Source organism: Olea europaea, chromosome 2 (genome assembly GCF_002742605.1).
Source record: "Olea europaea var. sylvestris chromosome 2, O_europaea_v1, whole genome shotgun sequence".
NCBI classification, from domain to species: Eukaryota; Viridiplantae; Streptophyta; class Magnoliopsida; order Lamiales; family Oleaceae; genus Olea; species Olea europaea.
Genome location: NC_036238.1, coordinates 1,975,534 through 2,002,599, shown reverse-complemented (window position 1 = coordinate 2,002,599; position 27,066 = coordinate 1,975,534). Strand labels below are relative to the sequence as shown.

At 35.0% G+C, this 27,066-nt stretch overlaps 3 protein-coding genes and 1 long non-coding RNA gene across 11 annotated transcripts in view; 2 read left to right on the top strand and 2 right to left on the bottom strand.

The window, feature by feature from the left end:
* The first annotated feature begins 476 nt into the window (after positions 1-476).
* On the top strand, positions 477-15,337 carry LOC111408576 (paired amphipathic helix protein Sin3-like 2). Of its 6 annotated transcripts, none has more exons than XR_002705329.1 (25): positions 477-706; positions 826-907; positions 1,861-2,067; positions 2,161-2,341; positions 2,440-2,538; positions 2,652-2,825; positions 2,907-3,207; positions 3,682-3,818; positions 4,200-4,275; positions 4,358-4,387; positions 4,642-4,838; positions 4,979-5,052; positions 5,267-5,347; positions 5,687-5,814; positions 5,937-6,191; positions 7,662-8,225; positions 8,436-8,527; positions 8,794-9,396; positions 9,631-9,728; positions 9,807-9,945; positions 10,037-10,189; positions 10,299-10,448; positions 14,043-14,154; positions 14,509-14,666; positions 14,892-15,337. XR_002705329.1 is itself a non-coding variant. In XM_023038330.1 (25 exons), exons 2-24 carry the CDS (start codon positions 828-830, stop codon positions 14,641-14,643), a joined length of 4,077 nt encoding a protein of 1,358 aa, XP_022894098.1. In that variant the 5' UTR covers positions 477-706; positions 826-827; the 3' UTR covers positions 14,644-14,666; positions 14,892-15,337. The 6 variants fall into 6 exon arrangements, 5 of the variants coding, with proteins under 5 accessions (XP_022894098.1, XP_022894105.1, XP_022894090.1 ...); XM_023038330.1 differs by having other exon boundaries at positions 4,645-4,838; positions 10,299-10,462; XM_023038337.1 differs by having other exon boundaries at positions 7,674-8,225; positions 10,299-10,462.
* A 2,376-nt stretch (positions 15,338-17,713) lies between these two features.
* On the bottom strand, positions 17,714-20,706 carry LOC111408559. Of its 2 annotated transcripts, none has more exons than XM_023038311.1 (5): positions 20,149-20,706; positions 19,695-19,974; positions 18,505-18,588; positions 18,201-18,415; positions 17,714-17,990 (listed from the first exon to the last, which is right to left on the bottom strand). In XM_023038311.1, exons 1-5 carry the CDS (start codon positions 20,580-20,582, stop codon positions 17,915-17,917), a joined length of 1,089 nt encoding a protein of 362 aa, XP_022894079.1. In that variant the 5' UTR covers positions 20,583-20,706; the 3' UTR covers positions 17,714-17,914. The 2 variants fall into 2 exon arrangements, with proteins under 2 accessions (XP_022894079.1, XP_022894076.1); XM_023038308.1 differs by having other exon boundaries at positions 18,505-18,603; positions 20,149-20,704.
* Positions 20,707-22,207: 1,501 nt separating this feature from the next.
* Positions 22,208-23,515, top strand: LOC111408569. Its single transcript, XR_002705328.1, has 3 exons — positions 22,208-22,346; positions 22,701-22,858; positions 23,084-23,515. It is a non-coding gene; the product is annotated as an uncharacterized LOC111408569 (long non-coding RNA).
* A 2,386-nt stretch (positions 23,516-25,901) lies between these two features.
* The window catches only part of LOC111408552, a 3,164-nt gene continuing 1,999 nt past the window's right edge, over positions 25,902-27,066 (bottom strand). The window contains exons 3-5 of one of the 2 annotated variants that reach the window (XM_023038300.1): positions 26,687-26,785; positions 26,383-26,597; positions 25,902-26,172 (exon numbers count right to left, since the gene is read on the bottom strand). In XM_023038300.1, coding sequence (XP_022894068.1) covers positions 26,097-26,172; positions 26,383-26,597; positions 26,687-26,785 — 390 coding nt within the window. In that variant the 3' untranslated portion in view covers positions 25,902-26,096. The remainder of the gene's footprint in view (positions 26,173-26,382; positions 26,598-26,686; positions 26,786-27,066) is intronic. The other variant, XM_023038303.1, reaches the window with a different exon arrangement.

Genomic DNA, 27,066 nt, shown 5'->3' with positions numbered 1-27,066 from the left:
GTGATGACGCTGTGGTGGTGGTATCTGGAGCATCGCGCCCTAGTATCTTCGAATAGAGAGAGAGGAAATGATAGAGAGAGAAAATGGATATTAGGGTTTGGAGTAGGTATATAATTAATTGAATTTTATAATATTATTGTTTAATATTAAAAATTGTAATATCATATGTTTCTTGTATATTTTTTATTTTTGAAATGTAATCTCTCTAAGTAGGCCTTTATGTAATTTTCACTTAAATTAATACCAACTTTTATCAGGTTGGTATTGTTGTTTGGGCTACAAGAGCCCAAAACACAATATTTCTGCACAAAGCCCATTTATTTCCAAATTGGTCTGCCAGTATATTTGGGCTACTATAGTCCAAATTTAGTTATCCATAAGCCGAAAATTTTCAGTTCTGCACAGAAGCCCAATAGTTTTCCGAATTTCTGCTCCTAAACATATATTACACACAATCACGTATACCGCTTATATTGTTTTCTTTTTTTCACCTCCATTTTTTCGTATAGTTGATTGTTAGTTTTGGAGTTCTCTCAACGTTAGAGAGAAAGGAGGGATAAAAGCATAGAAGGAATAGTTCTGCAACAATTCGTTGTATTGAACAAAAGAATTTGATCCCAAATATTGAACTGATTTTTTATATATTTGTTGTTAAGATTAGATCTGTTCGCTGTTTTTCCCTTTCTGAAGGGGAAGAACTTTACTGGTCAGTTTCTTTGCAAAGTATTTTTTTGATAACTATACTTTCTTTCTGTTTATCTGGTGCTTGAATTTTTTCGTTTTATTTTTTTGTTGAAGTGAAGTTGATATTGTTTGTTTTTGCAGAAATGAAGCGGTTACGAGATGAGGTTTATGTAAACCCTCAATTTAAGCGGCCATTGGATTCTTCGTCTTCTCGTGGAGAATCGTAAGCTCTTTACAATTTTTCTCATCTTGAATTGGTTTGTTTCTTGTGATTTATAATGTTCGTCTCTGTGGTATCGTGTCATTTTTCTCAGAAGTTGCTGTCTTTTGTTCGGAGATAAACTCTGCTGTGTTGAATTTGAAAGTTAATTTTCTGAATTTAATTAAAATTTTGACGATCAGAACTAGTCGATAACTTTTTTGGTCTTGTTCAGCAATAGAGAGGACAATGAAAAGAGGAAGAATTAGGTTATAATATTGTCTAGGGTTGCCGAGAGATTAATGATTTTATTTATTTAACTTTTTGGGGTGGGGGGTGGGGGGCAGATATGGAAATAAAGTTTGGATCTTTAGATATGATGCTGCTTTTCTTTGGTTTGTATTGATATCGATTTGTTTTATATTTATATTATCATTTCCTTTTTTTTCCTCCGAGGTCGGGGTTGAGGGGATTCATGGGAAGAGTGCAAGTTTTAAACGTCTCTCAATTGTGCCTTGGCTGTATTAAACAGAGGTTTTACATTGAACCTGGCAGGTAGGAGTGACAAAGTAATGAACTTTAGGAACAACCTTAGCAGCCAATGATGTCATTGATATGAGAACAATTTTTTCTGGTGGGAGAGGGTACACCTTAATGTGTCTTATGTCTCTTGACTCTCTTCTCAAATTATTCTTCGTCATCATTCTTGTCTGTAGAATTCCGAACGTAATGTAATAGCTGAGTGAAATTATTTACTATCTAGAGCCATACTTCATTTCAGGGGACTCCCTACGATCCTGTATAAATGTGAGTTATTGTTTCCAGAAAAAAAGAAAAATATTATAGCATATGGGAGAGAACCAATAATTAATTAGAGGGTGTCTGTGCAGTGCACGTATTGTCTGATGAGATTTTAGTTGTCTCACTTTCTGGATTTTCATTGTAACTTGTGTATTTTAACTTTCCTTGTAATAAAGGTATGGGCTGTCGCGTGCCCCTGGTTGTGGAAGTGGCAGTGTTGTAGGAGATGGTGCTATTACTGGAGGCAGTGGCGGCGGTAGTATACAAAAGCTTACAACCAATGATGCACTTACTTATTTGAAGGAAGTCAAGGACATGTTCCAAGATGAAAGAGAAAAATATGACAGGTTTCTTGACGTCATGAAAGATTTCAAGGGACAGAGGTAAATCATTCTTCCTTGGTAACATTAGGTCATGCATATTACTATTGAATGGAGCACTTTTTAGGGACTTCAATGTTAATTTGTTACTCCCAGAATTGATACGGTCGGTGTTATAGCACGGGTGAAAGAGTTATTTAAGGGGCATCCTAATCTCATCCTTGGGTTCAATACGTTCTTGCCCAAGGGTTATGAAATCACCCTTACTGACGAGGAAGAGGCTCCAAAAAGGACAGTTGAGTTTGAAGAGGCCATAAGTTTTGTAAACAAGATTAAGGTGAAAATATCATATCACTTACACAGTAATAGATTCGAAATTTAGTTTCTGAATTGAATGTAAATAACAATATCCTATTGGACTTTGTGCACCCGCAGAAAAGATTCCAAAATGATGATCATGCTTATAAATCATTCCTTGACATCTTGAATATGTATCGAAAGGAACACAAGGGTATCACTGAGGTCTACCAAGAGGTATATGCAACTTATTGAAATGTTTTTGTGTTGAATAATATAAGCGGGCTTCTTTGTGAATTTCTAGTTTTTCATGGTCTTCTTATTAATTTAGTTTTAAAATCCGTATGCAGGTTGCAGCTCTATTTGATAATCAGCCAGATCTTCTTGATGAGTTCACTAGATTTTTGCCAGATTCTTCAGCCACGGCATCAGTAACAAATGCTTCTTTTGGACGGCGTCCTTTGAATCATTACGAGGAGAGGAGCTCTGCAATGCCCACATCGCGGCCATCTCAAGAAGATAAGGTTACATTTTTTGTACACATGTTTTTCTTTACGGGCTGTTTATGATTTCTTGTTTCTAAATGAGAGTCCTACAAAGTTTAGCAACGTTTGCGGAGGGATAGGATTATAAGTCCCCATGGAGAACGCGATCTAAGTGTTGAGCACCCAGATCTGGATGATGATAAAACAGTGATGAAGTTGCATAAGGAGCAGAGAAAGCGTGCTGAAAAGGAGAACAAGGATAGGGGATACTGTGATCAGGATGATAGGGAACCTGACAATGAAAATGATGGGGACACTAGCATGCATCGACTTTCTGAGAAAAGGAAATCCTCCCGAAAGTTTGATGACTTTGGAGGGAATTCTAATTTGGCCTCCTATGACGATAAAGATGCATTTAAAAGTGAGTGAACAATGCCCCAATATTTTATGATCATATAGAAAAACATGTTCAATTCAGGTATCAACTTTTTTATTTTCTGATAAATAATCAAATATTTTATTAATCAGAAGGTAATACACAAGAAATGTATTATACACTTACAATTCAGGTGTCAACTTGCATGTCCATATTTTGCAATGTGGAATCCGGGGATTTTTATTTGTATCGTTTTTCTGATTAGGAAATTAGATATAACTGAAAAATGCATAACTGCATTATTTATGTCAATGAAATACTTTTAACAACACACCCCTAAACAAAAAGATAAAGAAAATCCTAGAAATTATTCGTTGGTACAACTATTCTTTTCTACATAATGTTTCATGAACAAGAGGTTATCATTTTATTATGTCTTTTTGTAGATATCAATAACCCATACCATTATTGTTGACTTGTTAATGAGCCATTCAAATTTTGTTGGATTGATCATTTCAGGCATGTACAGCCAAGAGTTCACCTTCTGTGAAAAAGTTAAGGAGAGGTTACGCAGTTCGGATGATTACCAGGCTTTTCTGAAATGTCTTCATATTTACAGCACAGAAATAATCACAAGAAAAGAATTACAGAGTTTGGTGTGTATATCATTCATCTTTTATGCATTTTAACACTTAGATTTAGATGCTTTTTGGGGATCGATAGCTCTTAATTTATATCTTTATTCAGTTTATTTTTGTCATAAACCATCTTACTGTGCCCCTATTCCCACAATTGTTTCACATAATACTAATATGCTTTAACTTGCATTTTTATTTTCTACCATCTCTCTATTAAATGGCAAAATTTATCTTGCTTTAAGTTGAACCTCTGAAGTAGTTACATCACTGCTCTTCCTTTGCGTATCTATCATATTTATTAGGACTATGCTCCTTTTTTATTTTTAATTTGATGGCAACACATAAATGCACATCTTTATCTGTTGCTAACATGATTTTTTTTTCCTTTTATTTTTTCAGGTTGCTGATTTACTTGGTAAATACCCTGATCTTATGGAGGGATTCAATGAATTTTTGGAACGCTGTGAGCGAATTGGTATTGCTGATATTCTGCTGTGCGTTGAATTGAATGTTTTGATTTGTATGTTTCCAGTTCTGACTTGGTGTGAGTTCTGCAGATGGATTTCTTGCTGGTGTTATGGGCAAAAGTATGTAATTCTCCAGCTATTTATTTACATATTTACTTTATGGATAGCATGCATTGTATTTATTTTTTGCATTTCTGAGAGGAGTAACCCCATCCACCCAAATGAAATAGGAAAAAAGAAGAAGAAAAATACATAAGAAAATGTAAAAATGATATTCCTCCTTTTATTGAGTTTAAAAAGCGAAATTTTCATGGCATGCTTTAAGTTTCTGTTCACTTCTCTTGATGTGTATTCTAAGGAAGTTGTTCTATCAGCAGAATCATTACGGAATGAAGGGCATTCTTCAAAGGCCTTGAAAATAGAGGACAAAGATAAAGAACAAAAGCATGAAGTAGATGGAATTAAAGAAAAGGATAGATACAATTTGAAGTACTGGGGAAAGTCCGTTCAGGAGCTTGACCTTTCTAACTGTGAAAGTTGCACTCCCAGTTATCGGCTTCTTCCCGAGGATGTATGAATATTTGTTTTATCTGCGCTCTTTGTATTATATTTCTTGCCTAATAGTTTTGTTATTGATAAGGTGCATTATGCATCTATATAATTTAAAAAATCACGTCTCTTGACTTTCTTTTAGTAAATTTGTCTATGCAGTATCCAATAACTTCAGCAAGCCAGAGGTCGGAGCTTGGTGCTCAAGTTTTAAACGATCATTGGGTATCCGTCACATCTGGTAGTGAGGATTACTCTTTTAAACACATGCGTAGAAACCAGTATGAAGAAAGCCTGTTTAGATGCGAAGATGATAGGTATGGCACCTTTCCAATTTTTAACTCATCTTGTTCATCTGCTCTGTATGGTCTAGAGCTGGTCTTTGATTCCATGACCTTGGTAATGTAAAAGAGGAAGTTGTGGTCATCTTAACCCTCTTTCCTACATCACATCTGGTAGTGAGGATTACTCTTTTAAACACATGCGTAGAAACCAGTATGAAGAAAGCCTGTTTAGATGCGAAGATGATAAGTATGGCACCTTTCCAATTTTTAACTCATCTTGTTCATCTGCTCTGTATGGTCTAGAGCTGGTCTTTGATTCCATGACCTTGGTAATGTAAAAGAGGAAGTTGTGGTCATCTTAACCCTCTTTCCTACGCTGGATGACTCCTAGTCTTTTATCTTTTGGCATACATGATATGGAATGTGAAAGGAGAGGAAACATTTTTTTACTTTGCTTCATCTACTGTTGGATTTACCTTCTTATTCTTTGTCTCCATATTTGCTATTGTTTCCCAACTCAACGTGCCTGAGCTTCTTCTAATTGGAGCTTTTTCTTTGTTCATCGATTTTCTGTTGGATATTTCAGATTCGAACTAGACATGTTGTTGGAGTCTATGAGTTCGACTGTGAAACGTGCTGAGGAACTCTTGAACAGTATCAACAATCATTCAATTGGTTCAGATGTTAACATACGTATTGAGGAGCATTTCACAGGTGTGTCATTATGGCATCACTAATGTATACTTGCACTTGAAAGCTATTTTATGGAATCGGTCGTGCGTGCGTGTGTTTTATTGTATTTTTACTACTAAATGATTTCTTTCTTTTGGTTGTAGCTCTAAACTTGAGATGCATTGAACGTCTATATGGCGATCATGGTCTTGATGTGATGGAAATTTTGCGTAAAAATCCATCCCTTTCGTTACCTGTTATTCAAACCCGCCTTAAGCAGAAGCAAGAGGAATGGACGAAGTGTCGTTCGGATTTTAACAAAGTTTGGGCTGAGATTTACTCTAAGAACCATTACAAGTCTCTTGACCACCGCAGCTTCTATTTCAGGCAACAAGATTCAAAGAATTTGAGCACTAAATGTAAGTTGAGCATTGATGTCATATACGATCTGTTGTTGTATTTGGTGCTATGAATATGTTATATCAATCATTATAAAAATGCAATATGATAATGTTACCACTTGGGTGGAACACAAATTTTTCTATTAAATGGTCACATGATCTTGAGATGATTTTGAGTTTAGCCTTTTGCATTCAGTGGAAAATTTGCTGCAGTACTGGTGTGCAACAAGAAGATAGTGAGAAACTAGGGTAAATAAAAATTTGCTTCCATGTGATTGATATGTCTTGCTTTGTGTGTGTTTATCATCGGAACTTGTTAGGTCTGTTGTCTTTGTTATTGCTACTTGATGTGATTTAGAGAAGTTTTATTTTGGTCCAATTTCTTATTTTTGGTAATTTAGATATTTTAGGACTCTATTTTCCGATTTTACTAGATTTCTAGGTTTTCTAGAATTTATTTCCTCTTAATATTATTCTAGATTATTTAGTATAAATAGGTTATTTTCTCATTATTGAAGAAAAGACTTTTTATGATGATTTAATGGAGAATTCTCTCAAGAAGCTTTTGCTTTAAATTATCTTGTTCTTCTTGAACATTGAATTTATCAAGAATTAATTGTTCTTGTGGCGTTCAAAACAATGGTTGTGATTTCAATTAAATATTTGTAATCAAAAGATCGGCATGTCCATGTGACTGTGTTGGTTATTTGGTTCGTGATTATTGAGTCAGATCCACTATTCCGGGTGAAATTCATCGTGTTGCGTAATCAAGAGGTCCTTCACAGCGCCGTTCTTGTTAGGTTGTTTTGGTTTCAATATTGTGGGTTGAGTCCAAAACCTTGTTTTTGGCTTTCTTGGGATTCGGTGTCAATATCTTGTGGGTTCGATAGCGACCGTGCTAACTGGGTTCGTATCACTACTTCATTGTCACTGGCGTCATTTACTGTCTTGATGACTCTAGTGTGATGTCACTGCCACAATCTCATGCTCATTTCTTCAGTTGCATGCTTCAATCCGACTTAATGCTACGACCTCATGGCTCAGATCAACAGTTACATGCTTTAATATGACCGTTAATGCCACAATCTCATGGCTCAGATCACCTGGATAATTGTAATTTCTTCCCGGGGAAATTTGCAGGAAGCATTTCGATCTCCATTTGTCTCTTTCTACATTTGCCCAAAAATTGTTTGTTATCATTTTTAATATGATATCTCTGGAATATACTTCCACTGCTTTTATTAATTGATACTTATTGTTGCTGATGTCCCTTTAAATATCTTGTCTTGTCTATGTAACATTTTAAGCATATGGGAATTGTGATTCCATCTCCCCTCATCGAAGACATGATTTGCATCTGAATCATAGCTGAATTGGTTCATACTTACGAGTGCTTTTTCATAATGAAGTAAAAATTATTTGGAGACACCAAATGGTGCTCTCAATTGATCTTCTGGTTCTCATATCTATATTTTCACGCATGGACAGCTTTAGTTGCAGATATCAAAGATGTCAAGGAGAAAAAGCAGAAAGAGGATGATATAATTGTCAGTATTGCTTCTAGAAGTAGACATTTTGTCAGTCCAAATCTCGAATTTCAATATTCTGATGTTGATGTTCATGAAGATGTGTATAAAATCATCAAGTATTCATGTGAGATGGTCTGCTCGACAAAAGAACAATTAAATAAGGTTCTGAGGTTATGGACTTCTTTTCTTGAGCCGATGCTGGGGGTTCGTACCCGGCCTCATGGTACAGGGGTTACTGAAGATGGTGGTGCCTCCAAGTGCCAAACTGTGAAAAACGCTTCAATAAACGTAGTTGAAAGGGATGAAAGTCCCTGTGCTGATGCTACTACCATAAACTTAAAGCAACCGAAGCATATCTGCAATGGAGATCTAAATGCTTCAACTCAACAAATAAATTCCAGCAAGACTGGCTTCACAAATGGGGTTGGTGTGCTGGTTAAAGCAGGTGGATCAACTGTGTCATCTGGCGAAAGATTAATCAACTGTGACACAGCTGCTACAACAGGATCTGATTCTAATCATGGTATGTATGTAGAGGCAATGGTTGGTTATAGGTTGTATGTTATTGGTGATTTGTGAAGATAGGTTGGCCTTTTTGACATTCTTGTATGGGTGACTAATGATAGTATTGCTTAGATTATCTTCCATCTTTCTATTGATTGGTTATGATCTTACTTATTTGAGTCTTTTTCTGGGTTCAAAAAAATCGTGGATATATATTTTGAACTTCAAGGGTGTGGTGCAAATCATTCACGAGCCAGTAACAGCCCTACTGAGGAAGTTCTTGGAACCAAGCCGAATATGGAAGATATTATGTCCTTGGAGGTACGCCTATGGTTGCCTGTCATTTGGATCCCAAATATAATCTGAAACAGGGAACTTTTTATATTATATTTATTCATAGCCAATCATTAGTTCCAAACCGTGGGTTAATAGAATCCATTACATGAACCCATCAAACAAGAATTGAAAAAGATTTTAATGTGTCACATTTGTTTGCTTGGGGGATGGGGGTGGTTAAAGCACATTACTCATTTTTTTTTTTTTTTTAAATTTATATATCTTGATGTATATATATTTTTCTGAAACAGGATGGTGAAACATCACGGTTGAATCAATCTGCAAATGGAGTGTTTGAAGAAGTCTCCAGACGTAATGGATATAAGGAGGGTTCGGGTAATCCCTGTAAAAATGATAAAGAAGAAGGCGAGCTATCTCCTACTGGTGATTTTGAAGACAATTTTGCCACCTATACGGATGGCTGCTTACAAACCGCTCGTAATAAAAATCATAGCAATGACAACATAGAATATGAAGGCTGCCATGAAGAGATTTCTCCAGATGTTACCGGTGAAAATGATGCTGATGACGAGGGCAGTGAAAATGTCTCCGAGGCTGGCGAAGATGTTTCAGGCAGTGAGTCTGCTGCCGATGAGTGCTCCCGGGAAGAGCATGAAGAAGAGGAACATGGAGAACACGATGGCAAAGCTGAGAGCGAAGGTGGGGCTGAAAATATGAATGAAGCTCACTGTGTTGAACGAGATGGTGTATTAGTGCCACAGCCTGATTGTTTCCTACTGACTTGTAAACCCTTGTCAAAGTATGTGGTTTCTCCATTACTAAGTGATGAGGAAAAGGATCGACGAATATTTTATGGGAACGACACCTTCTACGTGCTTTTCAGGCTGCACCAGGTAAAGTTACAGTGAACATTTGTTTTGTTTTTTTCTCTTGGTTGATTTGATCGAAGTGGCAATGCTTTCTGGCCCCAAAAGCCCCTACTAAAAATCTCAAAAAAAAAAAAGAAGAAAAAAAAAAAGAACTAATCTCTAGTTAGTAGTTAGAAATACTGTGAATATGTTGGTTCCAGGTTTATGCTTTTCATTTCTTTATTCTACTTTATGTGATTTTATTCTTTATTCTTCCAGACGCTATATGAGAGGATATTATCAGCTAAGGTGAACTCAGCGTCTGCTGAATCCAAATGGAGAAGCACAAAGGACACATGCTCTGACCCCTATGCAAGGTGATAAAGAAAAAGTTTATAATGAGTTTGGGAGTTATATTGGATCCTATTAATTCTAGATGAACATGTTAATTGCAGATTCATGAGTGCACTGTTCAGTTTGCTTGATGGATCTGATGATAATGCAAAATTTGAGGATGATTGTCGATCAATTCTTGGAAATCAGTCTTATGTCCTTTTTACATTGGATAAGCTGATATATAAGTTGGTCAAACAGGTAACCTTTCTAAATATTTGTTTTACCCCTTTTGCATTGTGTTTCTTCTCTGCTTAAAAGCGTATTTTTTGAATAATGTTTCTCTTTGTAGCTCCAAGCCGTTTCCAGTGACGAGTTGAACTGTAAGCTGCTCCAATTGTACGAGTATGAAAAATCTCGAAAACATGGAAATTATATAGATTCGGTTTATTATGAGAATGTTCATATCCTTTTGAACCACGAGAATATATACCGTCTTGAATGTGTAGGTTTCCAAACACTTTGACTCATTCCTTCTATTTATACATCACTATAATATCTGTATCATATTTGTTTGAAAAGGTGATACTGAGTTATTTTCATGCTTCTCGTAGACGTCTTCCCCCACTTCTTTGTCTATCCAATTGATGGATGATGGAAATGAGAAGTCTGAAGTTGTTGCAGTTTCGGTGGACCCTAACTTCGCAAACTATCTCCATAATGATTATCTTCCAGTGGTTCCTGGACGAAAGGAGTCATCTCTGGTAATGCTGAAGAGGTATTGATGTTATTTGTCATCATCACATAATTAAGAAATAAACAGTACTATGCTTATCAAAACGAACGTAAAAAAAAAAAAAAAAAAAACTCTGTTTGAACTTAACAAATTTCGATTAAGAAGATGAGGCGTGAAGTGTTATTTGTATGCTAGACATGTTTCTTGTACATCATATAAGGTTACTTTATCAGAGATCGTACCATATGATAGACAACAGTAGATTTTTGGAATCAAATTGTGTTAAAACTACGACTTGTAATGGACTGCTGGATTATTTATTCTAATGAGACTTCGGCCTTTACCTCTCTATTCTACCACTAATATGATAGACAAAGTATATACCCAAGACTTCACTGATGCAAAATATCGGCTTTTGAGAATTGGTTTACTTGCCTTGTGGATTCTTAATGGAGTCTGTGACACCACAATTACTGCTTGTGCTAGAGTGAAATGATCAGTACTGCTATTTGTTATCCATCAATTCCAAAATATGTTTAGGGGTTTTTCCTAGTCTAATTTAAGAAGGAAACCAACCGAGGAAATAAAACCTAACATTAATGAAAATGGAAAATTATAATAATTTGAAATATATTAACTTCAATCTTGGCCTATGTGACATCTTGAAGAATTTTTATCACTCTCCTTGGTTCAAAGAACTCTAATCCTGTGTTAGAGAATGAGAGCATATTCAAGGGGACAATCTTTGTCCCTAATCAAATTTAGATATTGAGCTCCTGATGGAATGTCTGTCTTTGAAGATTAGCTAACTTCAAGAAATGGAAAGAGTATGAAATACTAGCACAATGGACTCGAATAAATGATTGCAACATTCATGGCCTGATTGTGCCTCGACAATGTATAAATCCTGCTATATTGAAAACAAAAATTCTATTCTAGTCAAATAAAGGAGCATTAATTTTATGTTGTTTCAGGAAACTCTCTTCGTTGCTTGATTTAGTATAGTGTGCTAGAGGGAGACAAAGCATTAACATAAATATCCCCATGGAAGTATTTGTGCCTACTTTGCTCATTAAAAGCAAGTCCATAATTATCGTCATTTAAAATAGTACTTCAAGATGAAAATGGTGAATATGGTTGACAGTCTAATGTCAGTAGGAAAGGTCTAATTTCGATTGTTTTGCAAAACATTGAAGCTACATGAGACCGTCAAATGGTGGTTGGAAAATCTAGGATAAAGTAGTGTGAAAGTCGAATCGAGGAGTAAGTGATAATGATCGGCCCTAAGACAAGGGCATTAGGAATGTTTTGCATCTTTAATTTTGTCCTGTGAAGGTTTGATCGTGAGAGGCAGTGGGGGACCTATAAAACTCTTTTTTGTCCTTACTATCAGAACATTCTATAGGATCTATAACAATCGTCTTATCTTCTTAGGTTGGATAATCAAAATTAAATCCCTGTTTGAGCCCCATCATCTAAAAATTTATTTTTTCTCAAACTCATTTTCAACACATATTCTTCAAATAAGATTTTTTGCACATAAATCTTTTTTTTTTTTTTTTTTTACCACACATTATCCAAAAGTTTGCCATTCCAAAACTCATTTTCAACAAAAAATGGGATTCAAACATAGGCTAAGTTTCTTCGTAGGTATCTATTTTGGATGCTAAATCTATACCTTCCACCGAGTGACAATGGTGACAAGAAGACGGACATGGAGTGGACACAAGAACAATGCATTAAATGAAGTTTAGCCTACCAGGAACCAAGATTTATTTGCAAAGTTTATTAGGAAGACTAGTACAATGGCACTCACGCTTGGGATTAGATCGTTGGGAATCAGGTGGTAGGTGTGGTATATACCTTGCCTGGTGTAGAATTATTTTTGTGGGTGTAATGCCCAAAGGTAAGCTTCATCTAAGACTTGGTAAAAATTAATCTCATGATCGAGCACATGAAGTAAATCATTTACGAATCTAAAAGTTATGATGCGAAGATTCATCAATAATTGATGCACATTGCCTTTAGTGAAAAAATATAGATCCGAGTTCGAGAATAGGCAAGGGCGTACTTGTTGCTTAATATTATTTCATCAAATTCTATCCCATAAGAGTTAGAGGATGTCGAAGTAGATGATTAATGTTATGTATTACCGACTACCAATAATGTTTGGTGGATCCTAAAAGTGTCAAACTAGCAAGACAAATACAATGAGAGTCGCTTATGTTAGGCAATTTAAAGGAGTTGAGTATTGAGAAAAACAATAAATGCCTCAGCATTAGGACCACCCAATTGTCACGGTTGGAATATTGTATCCTGCGTAACATAATGCTCCTTTCAACATTATCCTTAGAATGTGAATAGTCGTATTGAGGGAACGTTGAAGGCTTGCTATGAGGTGTCAAGGTAATGGCTTTACGTTCCTAAGAGCCATGGTTTAAAGCACCCAATTGAGCCTTGCCGCGAAGTGAGGTGAGCAAAAACTACCTCAAGGCACTGATCGTCGAGTCATTTTTGGAGGCTTACTGTCTGTAAAGCAATATTTGGAGGCGTACATCTTAGTTGTATGAGGCACATGCTTCATACCATCACCTTGAGGCTTATGAGGCGCATTTTTTAATTCTTGAGACTTATTTACTGTGCTTCAGGTGTGGACCCACAAAGCCTAAAAAATTTAATTGACTCAATTTGGGAATAACCCACTCCTTATATAAAAGTTAAAAAATTGTGTTTTTCATAGACACACTTTTGAAATAATCCGATCTCCCGCCAACTAAAATAATAGGTTCTTTTCTTGATACTAAATAGATTTTGCTTTTGAATGTTTGCACACTTTAGATTTTTCTATTATGAATTTAAATATTTTTTATGATTTGTCATGAACTTAGTTTTCATTTTAATAATATTTTGAGGCTTGTGCCTCGCCTCACATCTTGAAGGTAAAATGCATCAGTAATCATCTTTTTAAACATTGCCTAACAGGCTTTGGATACGAGTTGTTCATTGTGTTGACGAGGAAAGTGAAAACGATATAATGAAACTTACGATGCATAAATCGTTTTTATGTGATCACATATTGCAAGAAATAGGGAAAAAATAAAAATAAAAATTAAAGATTAGGTCAATTTTATTTTATTTTATTTTTGCAATGCATAAAATGGTTTTATATAGGGTTTTACCTGTTGTAATTTAAGTACGAAACCAACAAAGGAATTAAAACATATCTTTAGTTAAAATAGAAAATTCTAATAATAAGAAATAAAATAACTCTATTCCTGGAAAGACAATATGTATCATCTTTAATATTCTCCATCGGTTTTGAATGGACAATTTTTGGCCGCCAATTTAAGAAAAGCTTTACAAGTTTGTAGAATTTTCGGGTTGCTTTTACTAGAGTATAAAACTGTTGTGCTGGTGCTGATTTCGCAAAAAGAATAAATAACCTGATGAAACGAATTAGAAACGAAGGAAGATTAATTAGCTAAATTTTTTTCTCATGTTTCTGTCTGTACTGTACTTTTTTCTTTTGTTCTGTTACTGATCATGATCAACACGAAAACTGATTAATTGCATCAATTTTGATTGAGCAATGGGGTGTTTACTTCGTTCATAACGCGTGCAGAAATATGCAGAAATATGACAATCTCGATGAATCTTCTGCTGTGTGTATGGCTGCCAAAAATGTTCTGTTGATTAATGGTTTGGAATGTAAGATGGCATCAAACTCATCCAAGGTTCTCTCTCTCTCTCTCTCTCTCACACTCACACACACACACACACACACACACACACAGAGAACCTCCACTAAAATCCTATTAGCCGCGCATTTTTCTCTTATGGGTAATTTCTAGTTCAATAAATTCTTCACTATACCTGTTGATTTCAATAAGCTCCCGTTGTTATTGCCTGTTAAACAATCACAAGTACTCATATCTTGTACTAATTTCATTTGTTGATATTGGTGTTGCTTGTTGAATTTGCTAGTCTGATTCTCATTGCTCGGAGCCACGAGATTATGCTAAATTATGTGTCCCAGATTAAGTGATGATCTATATCTTTCATGGAAAATTTTGTTAATTTGCTTTCAGATCTCTTATGTCCTGGACACGGAGGACTTTTTTATTCGTTTGGGAAGGAAAAGAAACCGATTGGGAGACAGATCGTCTTGCAATAACCAGGCTAGGGTATTACGATTTCACCAATTTTTGACCACCTCTATATGATATAAACTGGCCATTTTATCAAGGTATTTATATATCTTCCTTACTGAGTTTTGAGGCTTAAAAAGTTAAGTTACACAATAATCAACTTTTTATTGGTTAAAATGGAAACAAGTACTTATTTTAACTGCAAATTAAGAACTACTTTAGAAAAAATAACTTTCTTTTTTCTTGAAAAGGTAGAAATGTTAATCCTTTCTCCCATTAAAAGATTCAACTATTTACTTGCTCTCTCTTTTTCTCTTTGTTAGAGTGTACTGTCATTTGTTCTGCTCGAGACATTACTGAGCAGTTCATTACTTCTCAACAAGCCCCGTTAACCCCAAGGGAACAGAGTTGCTCGGGATTGTAGTATCTTGTGAGCTTATCTAAATGGTACGTGCTTCATTCATCTGTATATAGCAGTGGCCCATACTCTCAATTGTAGAATCGTGTTTGTTCATTTAGAGTGCTTTCATGGGCAAAAAATTGCCTGCTCTTTTATTTTGTAATATCTATTAGTCCGTATTTTCCCAGAAATGGAGTTTCTGGCACTGGCTTTGCTATAGAATATGTTAGAGATAGTGATGGGAAAGGGAAAAATATTATAGCAGAATGTTCAGACTTTAAAATTCCATTATGTTCTATTAGCTTTGTACAGAGCTTAAATCCTGAATCGTGTTCTTACTGGGTTTATGTCTACTGGGTTTATGTTTCATGAACAGAATATTACATCCTTTTTAACTTATTTATTTTGGGCGTATTCTAATAATTTAAAGGGTATTTGAAGTGAAAACAGTGAGATTTGGATAGAGAAAAGAGAGGAAAGTCTCAGGCATTAGTTTAAAGAAACTATTTTTTCACATATATTTCGAATTTCTTACTGTAGTAAGTAATATGTAGTGCCCAAAAATCAATTATGCAACTTCAGTTTGGGCAACCTTTTCTAATTCACTGCTGCAAGTGTAAGCAAAATAATAATTTCTCCATCGAGCAGGTTGGGTTGAAACCAAGAATAAGGTTATTTATTAGGAAGTTGGAGCTAATGGTTTCAAATCTTTGTTCAAATTGCATTTTTGGTTTAAATCTTTCAAATATGACGCTAATGGTCTCAATTTTTATTTTTATATTTATTTATTTTTGGCTTAAATAGTCCTTTTGGATAGAAGTCATCCTAAAGAATAGTTTGTTTTAATTTCAACGGGGGTAGTTTCATCTAGTAACCCCCGCCCCCCTTTTTTCACTTAAAAGCTGAAAAAAAAAGTTAAAAAAAATTAAATTTAGGAAAAAAATTAAAAACAAAATGATCAAAAGTTAATGTTCTTCCAAAGCATCATCACCATGCACTACCGCCGTTGGCACGCCACACCCATTCATTACCACCACCCGAAAACTTGAGTCTGAAAATTATTAAACTTATAAATATGACAATTGTAGTTTCATAAAAAAGCTAGCAATAAAAAAGTTCACCAAGTAAATATAAACGTATTAGGGTTATGCCCCATTCAACGAGGTTCTAAGGATCGGCTACATGATAGCCAACAAGAAGCTTAATCAGGTCTGTACTTCATATTATTATTCTACTTGGGGTCTAATTGAGGCCATTCTACTTGGGGTCTAATTGAGGCCATGAACATAGATAGTCAAAATGATGTGTCAACTCAATCGATGTGCCATGTAGAGGTCCACCCTCTATGGCCTAAACGTGATGCTATTACCCATTGTAGAGTAAATTTGAGGTGATCAACCTCCCAATGTGAAAGAAATTTTTTACTTTTATCTCTTTTAGGAGATATTCAGTACAATATCTTTTTGAATGATCGATTGACTCTTCATCTCGAACAAGTTCTCTAATCAACACTAAAATCATCCTTGTATTGGGGTTCGCCTCTCATGCCGTTGCAACTCTCATAGATTTGAGTATATCAGGGAAATGATGATCCACATCTTTGGGTGATCGACTTTTATCTCGACTGCTTACCCCTTTTCTCGTTGGCTACATATAATTTTCAACAAAGGCCTCAAGAACATATATCTGAACTAGAAAAGCAGACAGAGCCAATGAAACTGCTTACATTAGAAAAATCACAATAATCAAAACTTTCCCCCTCAAAATCACCGTTCAATTGGACAGCCGACTGAAATTCCTTTCTGGAATTTTTTAACGTTCAGTGGTGTGGTGTGGCATTGTGTGGGTCCCGGTCAGTGGGATTGTGTTGGAGGCGTAGATGAAAGAAGATGAACTACTGTCTTTCCAATTTTTTTTTTTTTTTTTTTTTTTTTTTTTTTTTTTGAGTTGAGGAATATATTTAACGAAATTGTTCCTTCAAATATAGCCCTTTTGAATGGATTCCGCTCAAAAGATCATTTACGTCAAAGATGAAAAGGTTTGGGACCATATGAGTCACATTTAAAAAGCTTAGACAAACTCAATTCCAGCAAAGGGACCATCTACGCAAATTTTTCTATATATTATCATTGGTGACAAACATTATGTAGCAATTGGATTAATATCACAATATTCAATAAAGTCGGAATGCATTCTTGTTTATTGAACAATGCATTGGTACCACACACATCAATATAGTGATGACAAATATCATTATTTTGAAGCCAATTGTCCATAGACCACTCTTTCAAATAAAGTAACAAATACCAATGTTTTTGTCCTCAGCCCACACACTGAACTTGATTGTAGTCCCGTTACCAGATCGAATTAACTGGACTGATTCGATTTTTATAACATAGCCATATACCATGATATAAATGGTCATTGTCGAAAATCAAATATAAAACTCTTTACGACTTGATTTCTAATTTTCTCGATCAAACCAGCCAGCCGGACCTGTTTGTATAACAGACCCAAATACCAGGATACAATCATGGTTCATAACCAAGTGTCACCAGATCTAATCTGATGTTGATACACACAGACTATATCAAGCGACCCCGAAATGGATGTCCAAATTTGGCAATAATGAAAGAAATGTTCATACCCCATAAGAAATAAAAGGAAAAATAAAAAACAGTCACTGTCATGTCTTCAACATTATGAACAATCAACATGAATGTTAAATGAAAAAAATGATGGTTAGGCAAGGAGGACAAGTTTCACATCTTAGAAATATTTCCATTCATCGATATTCTACAAGAAAGTCATTTATCGAAAGGAATTTATCCATATTTAATTTTTTGTGATAAACAAAAGTGATATAAACATATGAAAGGGGAAAAAAATGTAGAAAGACAGAGAAAGGTGAGGAAGAATATACATCCCTCTTTCTACTTCATCCGCTTACAATAAACCGACGGCGCAACTTAGATGCAATCTGTTCTCCAGTCCTCTTAAATGATGGCCTAGTAACATACACCTAGAGTAAAAGAGGTCCATTTATTAGAATTGAGAAGGGAAATAAAAGCAACAAATAGAAGATATAGATCTATTGCATTTATTTATTTATTATTATTATTATTTTTTGGGTCAAATGCATTATGTCCCATTAATATCATCTGCAAATTGCATAATATGATAACAAATTAATAACCACAGTAAGAGAAGCCAAAGATGGCATCACACTAACCAGAAAAGCAGCTTGGCCAAATAATCCCTCGAAGTCCCAATGATATCACAAAGTTTGTTATCAATATTTTGGTAGTTTTCAGTACTCCTTAAAGATGAGTCTTCATCGTCATCAGACACTATCTCGTCTTTGAAAAATGTCTGCAATATATTTTGAGCAAGTTGATGGATAATTTCCTCCACCTCGTGTGATGATGGTTTAGATAGTTCAATTACCTGAAGCAAATTTTCCATATCAAGATTTATAAAAAAAGGAAATAAAGCATAATGTATTTATCCACAATGGGAAGAAATAACGTCATTACCATCTCAGAGTCCAAGGACCTTAAGTACTCTAACAGATTGTTGTTACTCTTTTTCATATGCTCCATTTGCAAATTTTCCTGTTTCTGGGCATGAAGCTCCTGAGTCAAGATACAGTGAGAACACACATAGCATAGAGTAGGCAAAGTCTTCACATCAACATCAGAAAGAGAATCGTTGTAACCTAATGCCATATACATTTTCAATTTATGGTTTAGCGTAAAAATCAAATATAAAAGTACGTCACAAATAAAATTTTGAAAAAATATATCTAGAAAATTTACAATATGTTACCAAACTACGAATGACATGACCCCCCCCCCCCCCCCCCCCCCCCCAAAAAAAAAGTGGTGTCATAAACCAATTAGGTTCTGGGAAGACCACTTGATTTTTATCTTGTGCATCTTAAATTTCAAGGCAGATCAAAGATGGGTCATAATGAACAAGCTTCCAAGCATAAATAATATAAAGTAAATGAAAAAAAGAAGTTGGAAGACAAAATAGAGGCCAATCAGGACATTATATAAATAATCAAGCAAAATATCATTCAGTTTATAAATCATAATCCACTTTAAGGATCATATGTAGTGCCACACCACTGAAAAGGCCAAATCAGAAGTGAATTACAGATTTCGATGTCCAGGAAAAATACATAGGCACGGATTTTCTGGCATGATGTCAATAATACCAAGTTTATTTGAGCTTATAAGCAACATTACCAGTGGCAGATAATTCTGATCAGTATTATGCCAACCAACATTCTTGGCTACATATGAACTCAATCTTTTCTATTTGATCAACTGTATAGGTTACAACTCAGTCTGAACAGGGTAGTTAGTCTCCAGAGTTCTTCTGAACAACTGTCAATGTTACTCTCAGCAACTTAATACTATTTTGATCACTCATTATTCAGTCGACACCAATTAACAGGTTGATGAAAACAAACCAAAATGGCTTTTATCTAACTGGTAACGATATAAAGGTCGCTCAGCTAGTTGCTCCACAATGCACCTCCTCTTTAACTAACTTCACACTTCAAATAGTCAAGGAAGCTTTATTGAACTAAGAGAATTTACAAAAAAAATCTCAGTAGGTTCATGATCAATTATTTCAGAAAGTGTAATGATGCACGTCATGTTGTTCGATCAAACTTCTCTAAGCAAAAAGGAAATGCAAAAGATGTAATCCTCACCTGCTTGAGGGTAGACAACTCCAATTCTAGTTGCTGAATATGACCTGTTGCTTCTGGAGACAAATCCCCTAAATTGTGAATATTCAATTTCTCCAAATCTTCTACACCACCACCCCCACCACCACCGCCATCACCACCTTCACCAGCTTCGCATACTCTCTCCTGCTTCACCTCTGAAACCCCATAGTTTACAGGAAACTCCGACATTCTTGTAGTGTCAGGCGATATATCAAAATTCCTCATCAAAGAAATCCTGTACTCAGCGTTCCACAAAGTATACCTAGACAAATACAAACAATTCACCAAAGATACCAATAAATCACAAAAACAATTGAATTGTCCACAATTCAGCAATATTACTGTATGAACTCGGCCTACACGCTTACAAATGGTCCGGTCACCCTTAACAGCTTACGTTCTTATCCGAGATGGTAACTTATATAGTAATAATTACCCGGTGATGATGGAGGAAACAATCAGGCGATCGAGGGGGTGTTTGGAAATCCTAACGGTAACGGAAAATTGATCGGACGGTAAAAGTCCCAGCATAGTGGAGATAGTCTGCTTCATGGAGTCTTTAGCAGAGTCCGAAACCCCCTTAGAGATAATCGAATTGTCCAACGGCTCAATCCTCTTCAACATATTCGCAATGACAGAGAATTCGCGGCCGAAGTCTGATTTCCTGGTGAACACGAACTCGTCAGGGACCCCTCCGCCATCCACTCCTGAAATTAAGCAGCTAATAACAGCCGGAAATTGCCGTTTCCTAGCAGAGATTGACGGGAACAAGCGGCGGATGAGTGGTGACGGGAAGTTAGGTTTAAGTGATAAATCAGTGGCGCCGGAAATTGTGAAAAGCCTCGCCGTGGCCGTGGCTACGATTGCCATGTATAGATATAGAGAGAGAAATAAGTAGATACAGAGAGAAAGAGTGTGGGCGTCTCTGCTTTATGTATACCAACCTTTAATCTGCCTGCATCCCCGTGACTCACTGTGCCACTCTCACTCTCTGTCCTCAGCCTTTTTGAGTTTTCGTACATCGGAATCTCTTACCCTCTCATTTTCCAGCCGTTTCTTTTGTTTGGTGGTGAGTTTGTTGCTTAAAGGGGCTTGTTTTTTCGATTAATTACTGATTCGCCATTGCAGGAGTGACGTCATGACGTTAATGAATTGGTGCTTGTGAGTAGGTGATGATTGTTATGAATATTAATATTTTAGAGCAATAATAAAGTTAAGGTGTACAAACATTGTTGACAATATTGATTGACTATCACGTGTTTTCAAAATTCAAGCCCATGTTATAAAAAATAATTTATTAAAATAGATAAATATGATGATGTTAAATAGGATGTTATCAACCAATATTGTCAACAAAAATTGTACGTATAATACGACTTTTAAAATAATACTATTTAACACAAGTGATACAACAATACCAATTTAGGTGGTATGATATGATAAGCTCAATGAGAGGTGCAATTAAGCGAGTTATTTAATTGTACCTCTTATTTAATGTCACATTACTGCAATATGGGCTGATGTTTTAAAGTAATGCTATTTAGTTTTAGTGAGAGTATAATCGCAATTTAAGTGATGTTAATGTGACATTAAATGAAAGTTAAAATTAAATTAGTTACCTTTCATTCAGCCTATCATTATGTGCTACTAAACTGGGGATTTAATTTCAGTGGTGTTGCATAGCATTATTTGATGTTTTAATACCAGTGGTGTTAAATAGCATTAGTGAATTTTTGCCTTTCTTTGAGCTCCATTCTAATGAGGTTTTAAAGCAAAATATGATTTGGAATAATAATTATTTGAAAAATGTGGTTTTAATTTTTTTTAATTTACGTGTAATATTATTTTATTGAAAAATGTATAGTTAAAAAGAAGAAAAAGAAAAATGCATTAAAATTTGAATGGAGCTCAAACATGGGCTTTATATCAAATATTTAGAAAAATTGCAGAATTGGTCCCCAAATTTATTTTTAGAATAGCAAGCTAGTTTTCAACCTCTTTGCAGTGGCTCCCCTCTATGTCTCATTTCAAAGGAAACCTTAAAGTGACTCTATTTCATTTTATTCTATGATTATCCCAATTCTATATATTTAATACCCTTACGGTGTCATTAACATTGAAATTGTTCATTTCAAAATTTCTTAAAAAACTAATCATAGGTTCTTCTCTTTATTAGAACAACAAGGACGTCCAATTTAGGCTTATCGGTAATACATGAACAACTCATAGCGAAATTGATCTCCACTGCCTCCCTTAAAGAGAGACGTCCTAAACCACTAGACAAAATAAGAGACAAAGGGATTCATCATTATTCTTATCATAGGGTCGTGATTGAGTCTGCATATGTTTGATAAAGAAAATAATCTTCTCCTTTGGAAAGTGTTTTGCAACCTTTTATTATAGTTGCATAATTTTTTTTTTATGAAAAAAAAAATTACTGATCATGATCAACACGAAAACTGATTAATTGCATCAATTTTGATTGAGCAATGGGGTGTTTACTTCGTTCATAACGCGTGCAGAAATATGCAGAAATATGACAATCTCGATGAATCTTCTGCTGTGTGTATGGCTGCCAAAAATGTTCTGTTGATTAATGGTTTGGAATGTAAGATGGCATCAAACTCATCCAAGGTTCTCTCTCTCTCTCTCTCTCTCACACTCACACACACACACACACACACACACACACAGAGAACCTCCACTAAAATCCTATTAGCCGCGCATTTTTCTCTTATGGGTAATTTCTAGTTCAATAAATTCTTCACTATACCTGTTGATTTCAATAAGCTCCCGTTGTTATTGCCTGTTAAACAATCACAAGTACTCATATCTTGTACTAATTTCATTTGTTGATATTGGTGTTGCTTGTTGAATTTGCTAGTCTGATTCTCATTGCTCGGAGCCACGAGATTATGCTAAATTATGTGTCCCAGATTAAGTGATGATCTATATCTTTCATGGAAAATTTTGTTAATTTGCTTTCAGATCTCTTATGTCCTGGACACGGAGGACTTTTTTATTCGTTTGGGAAGGAAAAGAAACCGATTGGGAGACAGATCGTCTTGCAATAACCAGGCTAGGGTATTACGATTTCACCAATTTTTGACCACCTCTATATGATATAAACTGGCCATTTTATCAAGGTATTTATATATCTTCCTTACTGAGTTTTGAGGCTTAAAAAGTAAAGCTACACAATAATCAACTTTTTATTGGTTAAAATGGAAACAAGTACTTATTTTAACTGCAAATTAAGAACTACTTTAGAAAAAATAACTTTCTTTTTTCTTAAAAAGGTAGAAATGTTAATCCTTTCTCCCATTAAAAGATTCAACTATTTACTTGCTCTCTCTTTTTCTCTTTGTTAGAGTGTACTGTCATTTGTTCTGCTCGAGACATTACTGAGCAGTTCATTACTTCTCAACAAGCCCCGTTAACCCCAAGGGAACAGAGTTGCTCGGGATTGTAGGGATTGTAGTATCTTGTGAGCTTATCTAAATGGTACGTGCTCCATTCATCTGTATATAGCAGTGGCCCATACTCTCAATTGTAGAATCATGTTTGTTCGTTTAGAGTGCTTACATGGGCAAAAAATTGCCTGCTGTTTTATTTTGTAATATCTATTAGTCCGTATTTTCCCAGAAATGGAGTTTCTGGCACTGGCTTTGCTATAGAATATGTTAGAGATAGTGATGGGAAAGGGAAAAATAGTATAGCAGAATGTTCAGACTTTAAAATTCCATTATGTTCTATTAGCTTTGTACAGAGCTTAAATCCTGACTCATGTTCTTACTGGTATATGTCTACTGGGTTTATGTTTCATGAACAGTATTACATCCTTTTTAACTTATTTATTTTGGGCGTATTCTAATAATTTAAAGGGTATTTGAAGTGAAAACAGTGAGAATTGGATAGAGAAAAGAGAGGAAAGTCTCAGGCATTAGTTTAAAGAAACTATTTTTTCACATATATTTTGAATTTCTTATACTGTAGTAAGTAATATGCAGTGCCCAAAAATCAATTATGCAACTTCAGTTTGGGCAAACTTCTCTAATTCACAACTGCAAGTATAAGCAAAATAATAATTTCTCCATCGAGCAGGTTGGGTTGAAACCAAGAATAAGGTTATTTATTAGGAAGTTGGAGCAAATGGTTTCAAATCTTTGTTCAAATTGCATTTTTGGTTCAAATCTTTCAAATATGACACTAATGGTTTCAATTTTTATTTTTATATTTATTTATTTTTGGCTTAAATAGTCCTTTTGGATAGAATCCATCCTAAAGAATAGTTTGTTTTAATTTCAAGGGGGGTAGTTTCATCTAGTAACCCCCGCCCCCCTTTTTTCACTTAAAAGCTGAAAAAAAAAGTTAAAAAAAATTAAATTTAGGAAAAAAATTAAAAACAAAATGATCAAAAGTTAATGTTCTTCCAAAGCATCATCACCATGCACTACCGCCGTTGGCACGCCACACCCATTCATTACCACCACCCGAAAACTTGAGTCTGAAAATTATTAAACTTATAAATATGACAATTGTAGTTTCATAATAAAGCTAGCAATAAAAAAGTTCACCAAGTAAATATAAACGTATTAGGGTTATGCCCCATTCAACGAGGTTCTAAGGATCGGCTACATGATAGCCAACAAGAAGCTTAATCAGGTTCGTACTTCATATTATTATTCTACTTGGGGCCTAATTGAGGCCATGAACATAGATAGTCGAAATGATGTGTCAATTCAATCAATCGATGTGCCATGTAGAGGTCCACCCTCTATGGCCTAGATGCGATGCTATTACCCATTGTAGAGTAAATTTGAGGTGATCAACCTCCTAATGTGAAAGAAATTTTTTACTTTTATCTCTTTTAGGAGATCTTCAGTACAATATCTTTTTGAATGATTGATTGACTCTTCATCTCGAACAAGTTCTCTAATCAACACTAAAATCATCCTTGTATTGGGGTTCGCCTCTCATGCCATTGCAACTCTCATAGATTTGAGTATATCAGGGAAATGATGATCCACATGTTTGGGTGATCGACTTTTATCTCGACTGCTTACCCCTTTTCTCGTTGGCTGCATATAAGTTTCAACAAAGGCCTCAAGAACATATATCTGAACTAGAAAAGCAGACAGAGCCAATGAAAATGCTTACATTCAAAAAATCACAATAATCAAAACTTTCCCCCTCAAAATCACCGTTCAATTGGACAGCCGACTGAAATTCCTTTCTGGAATTTTTTAACGTTCAGTGGTGTGGTGTGGCATTGTGTGGGTCCCGGTCAGTGGGATTGTGTTGGAGGCGTAGATGAAAGAAGATGAACTACTGTCTTTCCAATTTTTTTTTTTTTTTTTTTTTTTTTTTTTTTTTTTGAGTTGAGGAATATATTTAACGAAATTGTTCCTTCAAATATAGCCCTTTTGAATGGATTCCGCTCAAAAGATCATTTACGTCAAAGATGAAAAGGTTTGGGACCATATGAGTCACATTTAAAAAGCTTAGACAAACTCAATTCCAGCAAAGGGACCATCTACGCAAATTTTTCTATATATTATCATTGGTGACAAACATTATGTAGCAATTGGATTAATATCACAATATTCATATTCAATAAAGTCGGAATGCATTCTTGTTTATTGAACAATGCATTGGTACCACACACATCAATATAGTGATGACAAATATCATTATTTTGAAGCCAATTGTCCATAGACTACCCTTTCAAATAAAGTAACAAATACCAATGTTTTAGTCCTTAGCCCACACATTGAACTTGATTGTAGTCCCGTTACCAGATCGAATTAACTGGACTGATTCGATTTTTATAACATAGCCATATACCATGATATAAATGGTCATTGTCAAAAATCAAATATAACTCCCTACTACTTGATTTTCAGTTTTTTCGATCAAACCAGAAAGCTGGACCTGTTTTTATAACAGACCAAAATACCAGGATTCAATCATGATTCATAACCAAGTATCACCAGATCTAATCTGATGTTGATACACACAGACTATATCAAGCAACCCCGTAATGGATGTCCGAATTTGGCAATAATGAAAGAAATGTTCATACCCCATAAGAAATAAAAGGAAAAATAAAAAAAAGTCACTGTCATGTCTTCAACATTATGAACAATCAACATGAATGTTAAATGAAAAAAATGATGGTTAGGCAAGGAGGACAAGTTTCACATCTTAGAAATATTTCCATTCATCGATATTCTACAAGAAAGTCATTTATCGAAAGGAATTTATCCATATTTAATTTTTTGTGATAAACAAAAGTGATATAAACATATGAAAGGGGAAAAAAATGTAGAAAGACAGAGAAAGGTGAGGAAGAATATACATCCCTCTTTCTACTTCATCCGCTTACAATAAACCGACGGCGCAACTTAGATGCAATCTGTTCTCCAGTCCTCTTAAATGATGGCCTAGTAACATACACCTAGAGTAAAAGAGGTCCATTTATTAGAATTGAGAAGGGAAATAAAAGCAACAAATAGAAGATATAGATCTATTGCATTTATTTATTTATTATTATTATTATTTTTTGGGTCAAATGCATTATGTCCCATTAATATCATCTGCAAATTGCATAATATGATAACAAATTAATAACCACAGTAAGAGAAGCCAAAGATGGCATCACACTAACCAGAAAAGCAGCTTGGCCAAATAATCCCTCGAAGTCCCAATGATATCACAAAGTTTGTTATCAATATTTTGGTAGTTTTCAGTACTCCTTAAAGATGAGTCTCCATTGTCATCAGACACTATCTCGTCTTTGAAAAATGTCTGCAATATATTTTGAGCAAGTTGATGGATAATTTCCTCCACTTCGTGTGATGACGGTTTAGATAGTTCAATTACCTGAAGCAAATTTTCCATATCAAGATTTATAAAAAAATGAAATAAAGCATAATGTATTTATCCACAATGGGAAGAAATGACGTCATTACCATCTCAGAGTCCAAGGACCTCAAGTACTCTAACAGATTGTTGTTACTCTTTTTCATATGCTCCATTTGCAAATTTTCCTGTTTCTGGGCATGAAGCTCCTGAGTCAAGATACAGTGAGAACACACATAGCATAGAGTAGGCAAAGTCTTCACATCAACATCAGAAAGAGAATCGTTGTAACCTAATGCCATATACATTTTCAATTTATGGTTTAGCGTAAAAATCAAATATAAAAGTACGTCACAAATAAAATTTTGAAAAAATATATCTAGAAAATTTACAATATGTTACCAAACTACGAATGACATGGGTCATTCATCAAATCCCACAGATATCTTAAAGGACAGATACCTAAAAATCCAAACTGATAGTAAAATCT

What these genes read in the sequence shown, in the direction of transcription:
- LOC111408576 (XM_023038322.1), top strand. Translation starts at nt 828, where the DNA reads ATGAAGCGGTTACGAGATGAGGTTTATGTAAACCCTCAATTTAAGCGG. An exon ending in AGGATCTGATTCTAATCATG is followed by an intron (nt 8,226 to 8,435) that starts GTATGTATGTAG and finishes TTGAACTTCAAG; the next exon opens with GGTGTGGTGCAAATCATTCA. An exon ending in ATATATACCGTCTTGAATGT is followed by an intron (nt 10,190 to 10,298) that starts GTAGGTTTCCAA and finishes TGCTTCTCGTAG; the next exon opens with ACGTCTTCCCCCACTTCTTT.
- LOC111408559 (XM_023038308.1), bottom strand. Translation starts at nt 20,582, where the DNA reads ATGGCAATCGTAGCCACGGCCACGGCGAGGCTTTTCACAATTTCCGGC. An exon ending in GGTCCTTGGACTCTGAGATG is followed by an intron (nt 18,416 to 18,504) that starts GTAATGACGTTA and finishes AATTTGCTTCAG; the next exon opens with GTAATTGAACTATCTAAACC. An exon ending in TTGGCCAAGCTGCTTTTCTG is followed by an intron (nt 17,991 to 18,200) that starts GTTAGTGTGATG and finishes CTTTTACTCTAG; the next exon opens with GTGTATGTTACTAGGCCATC.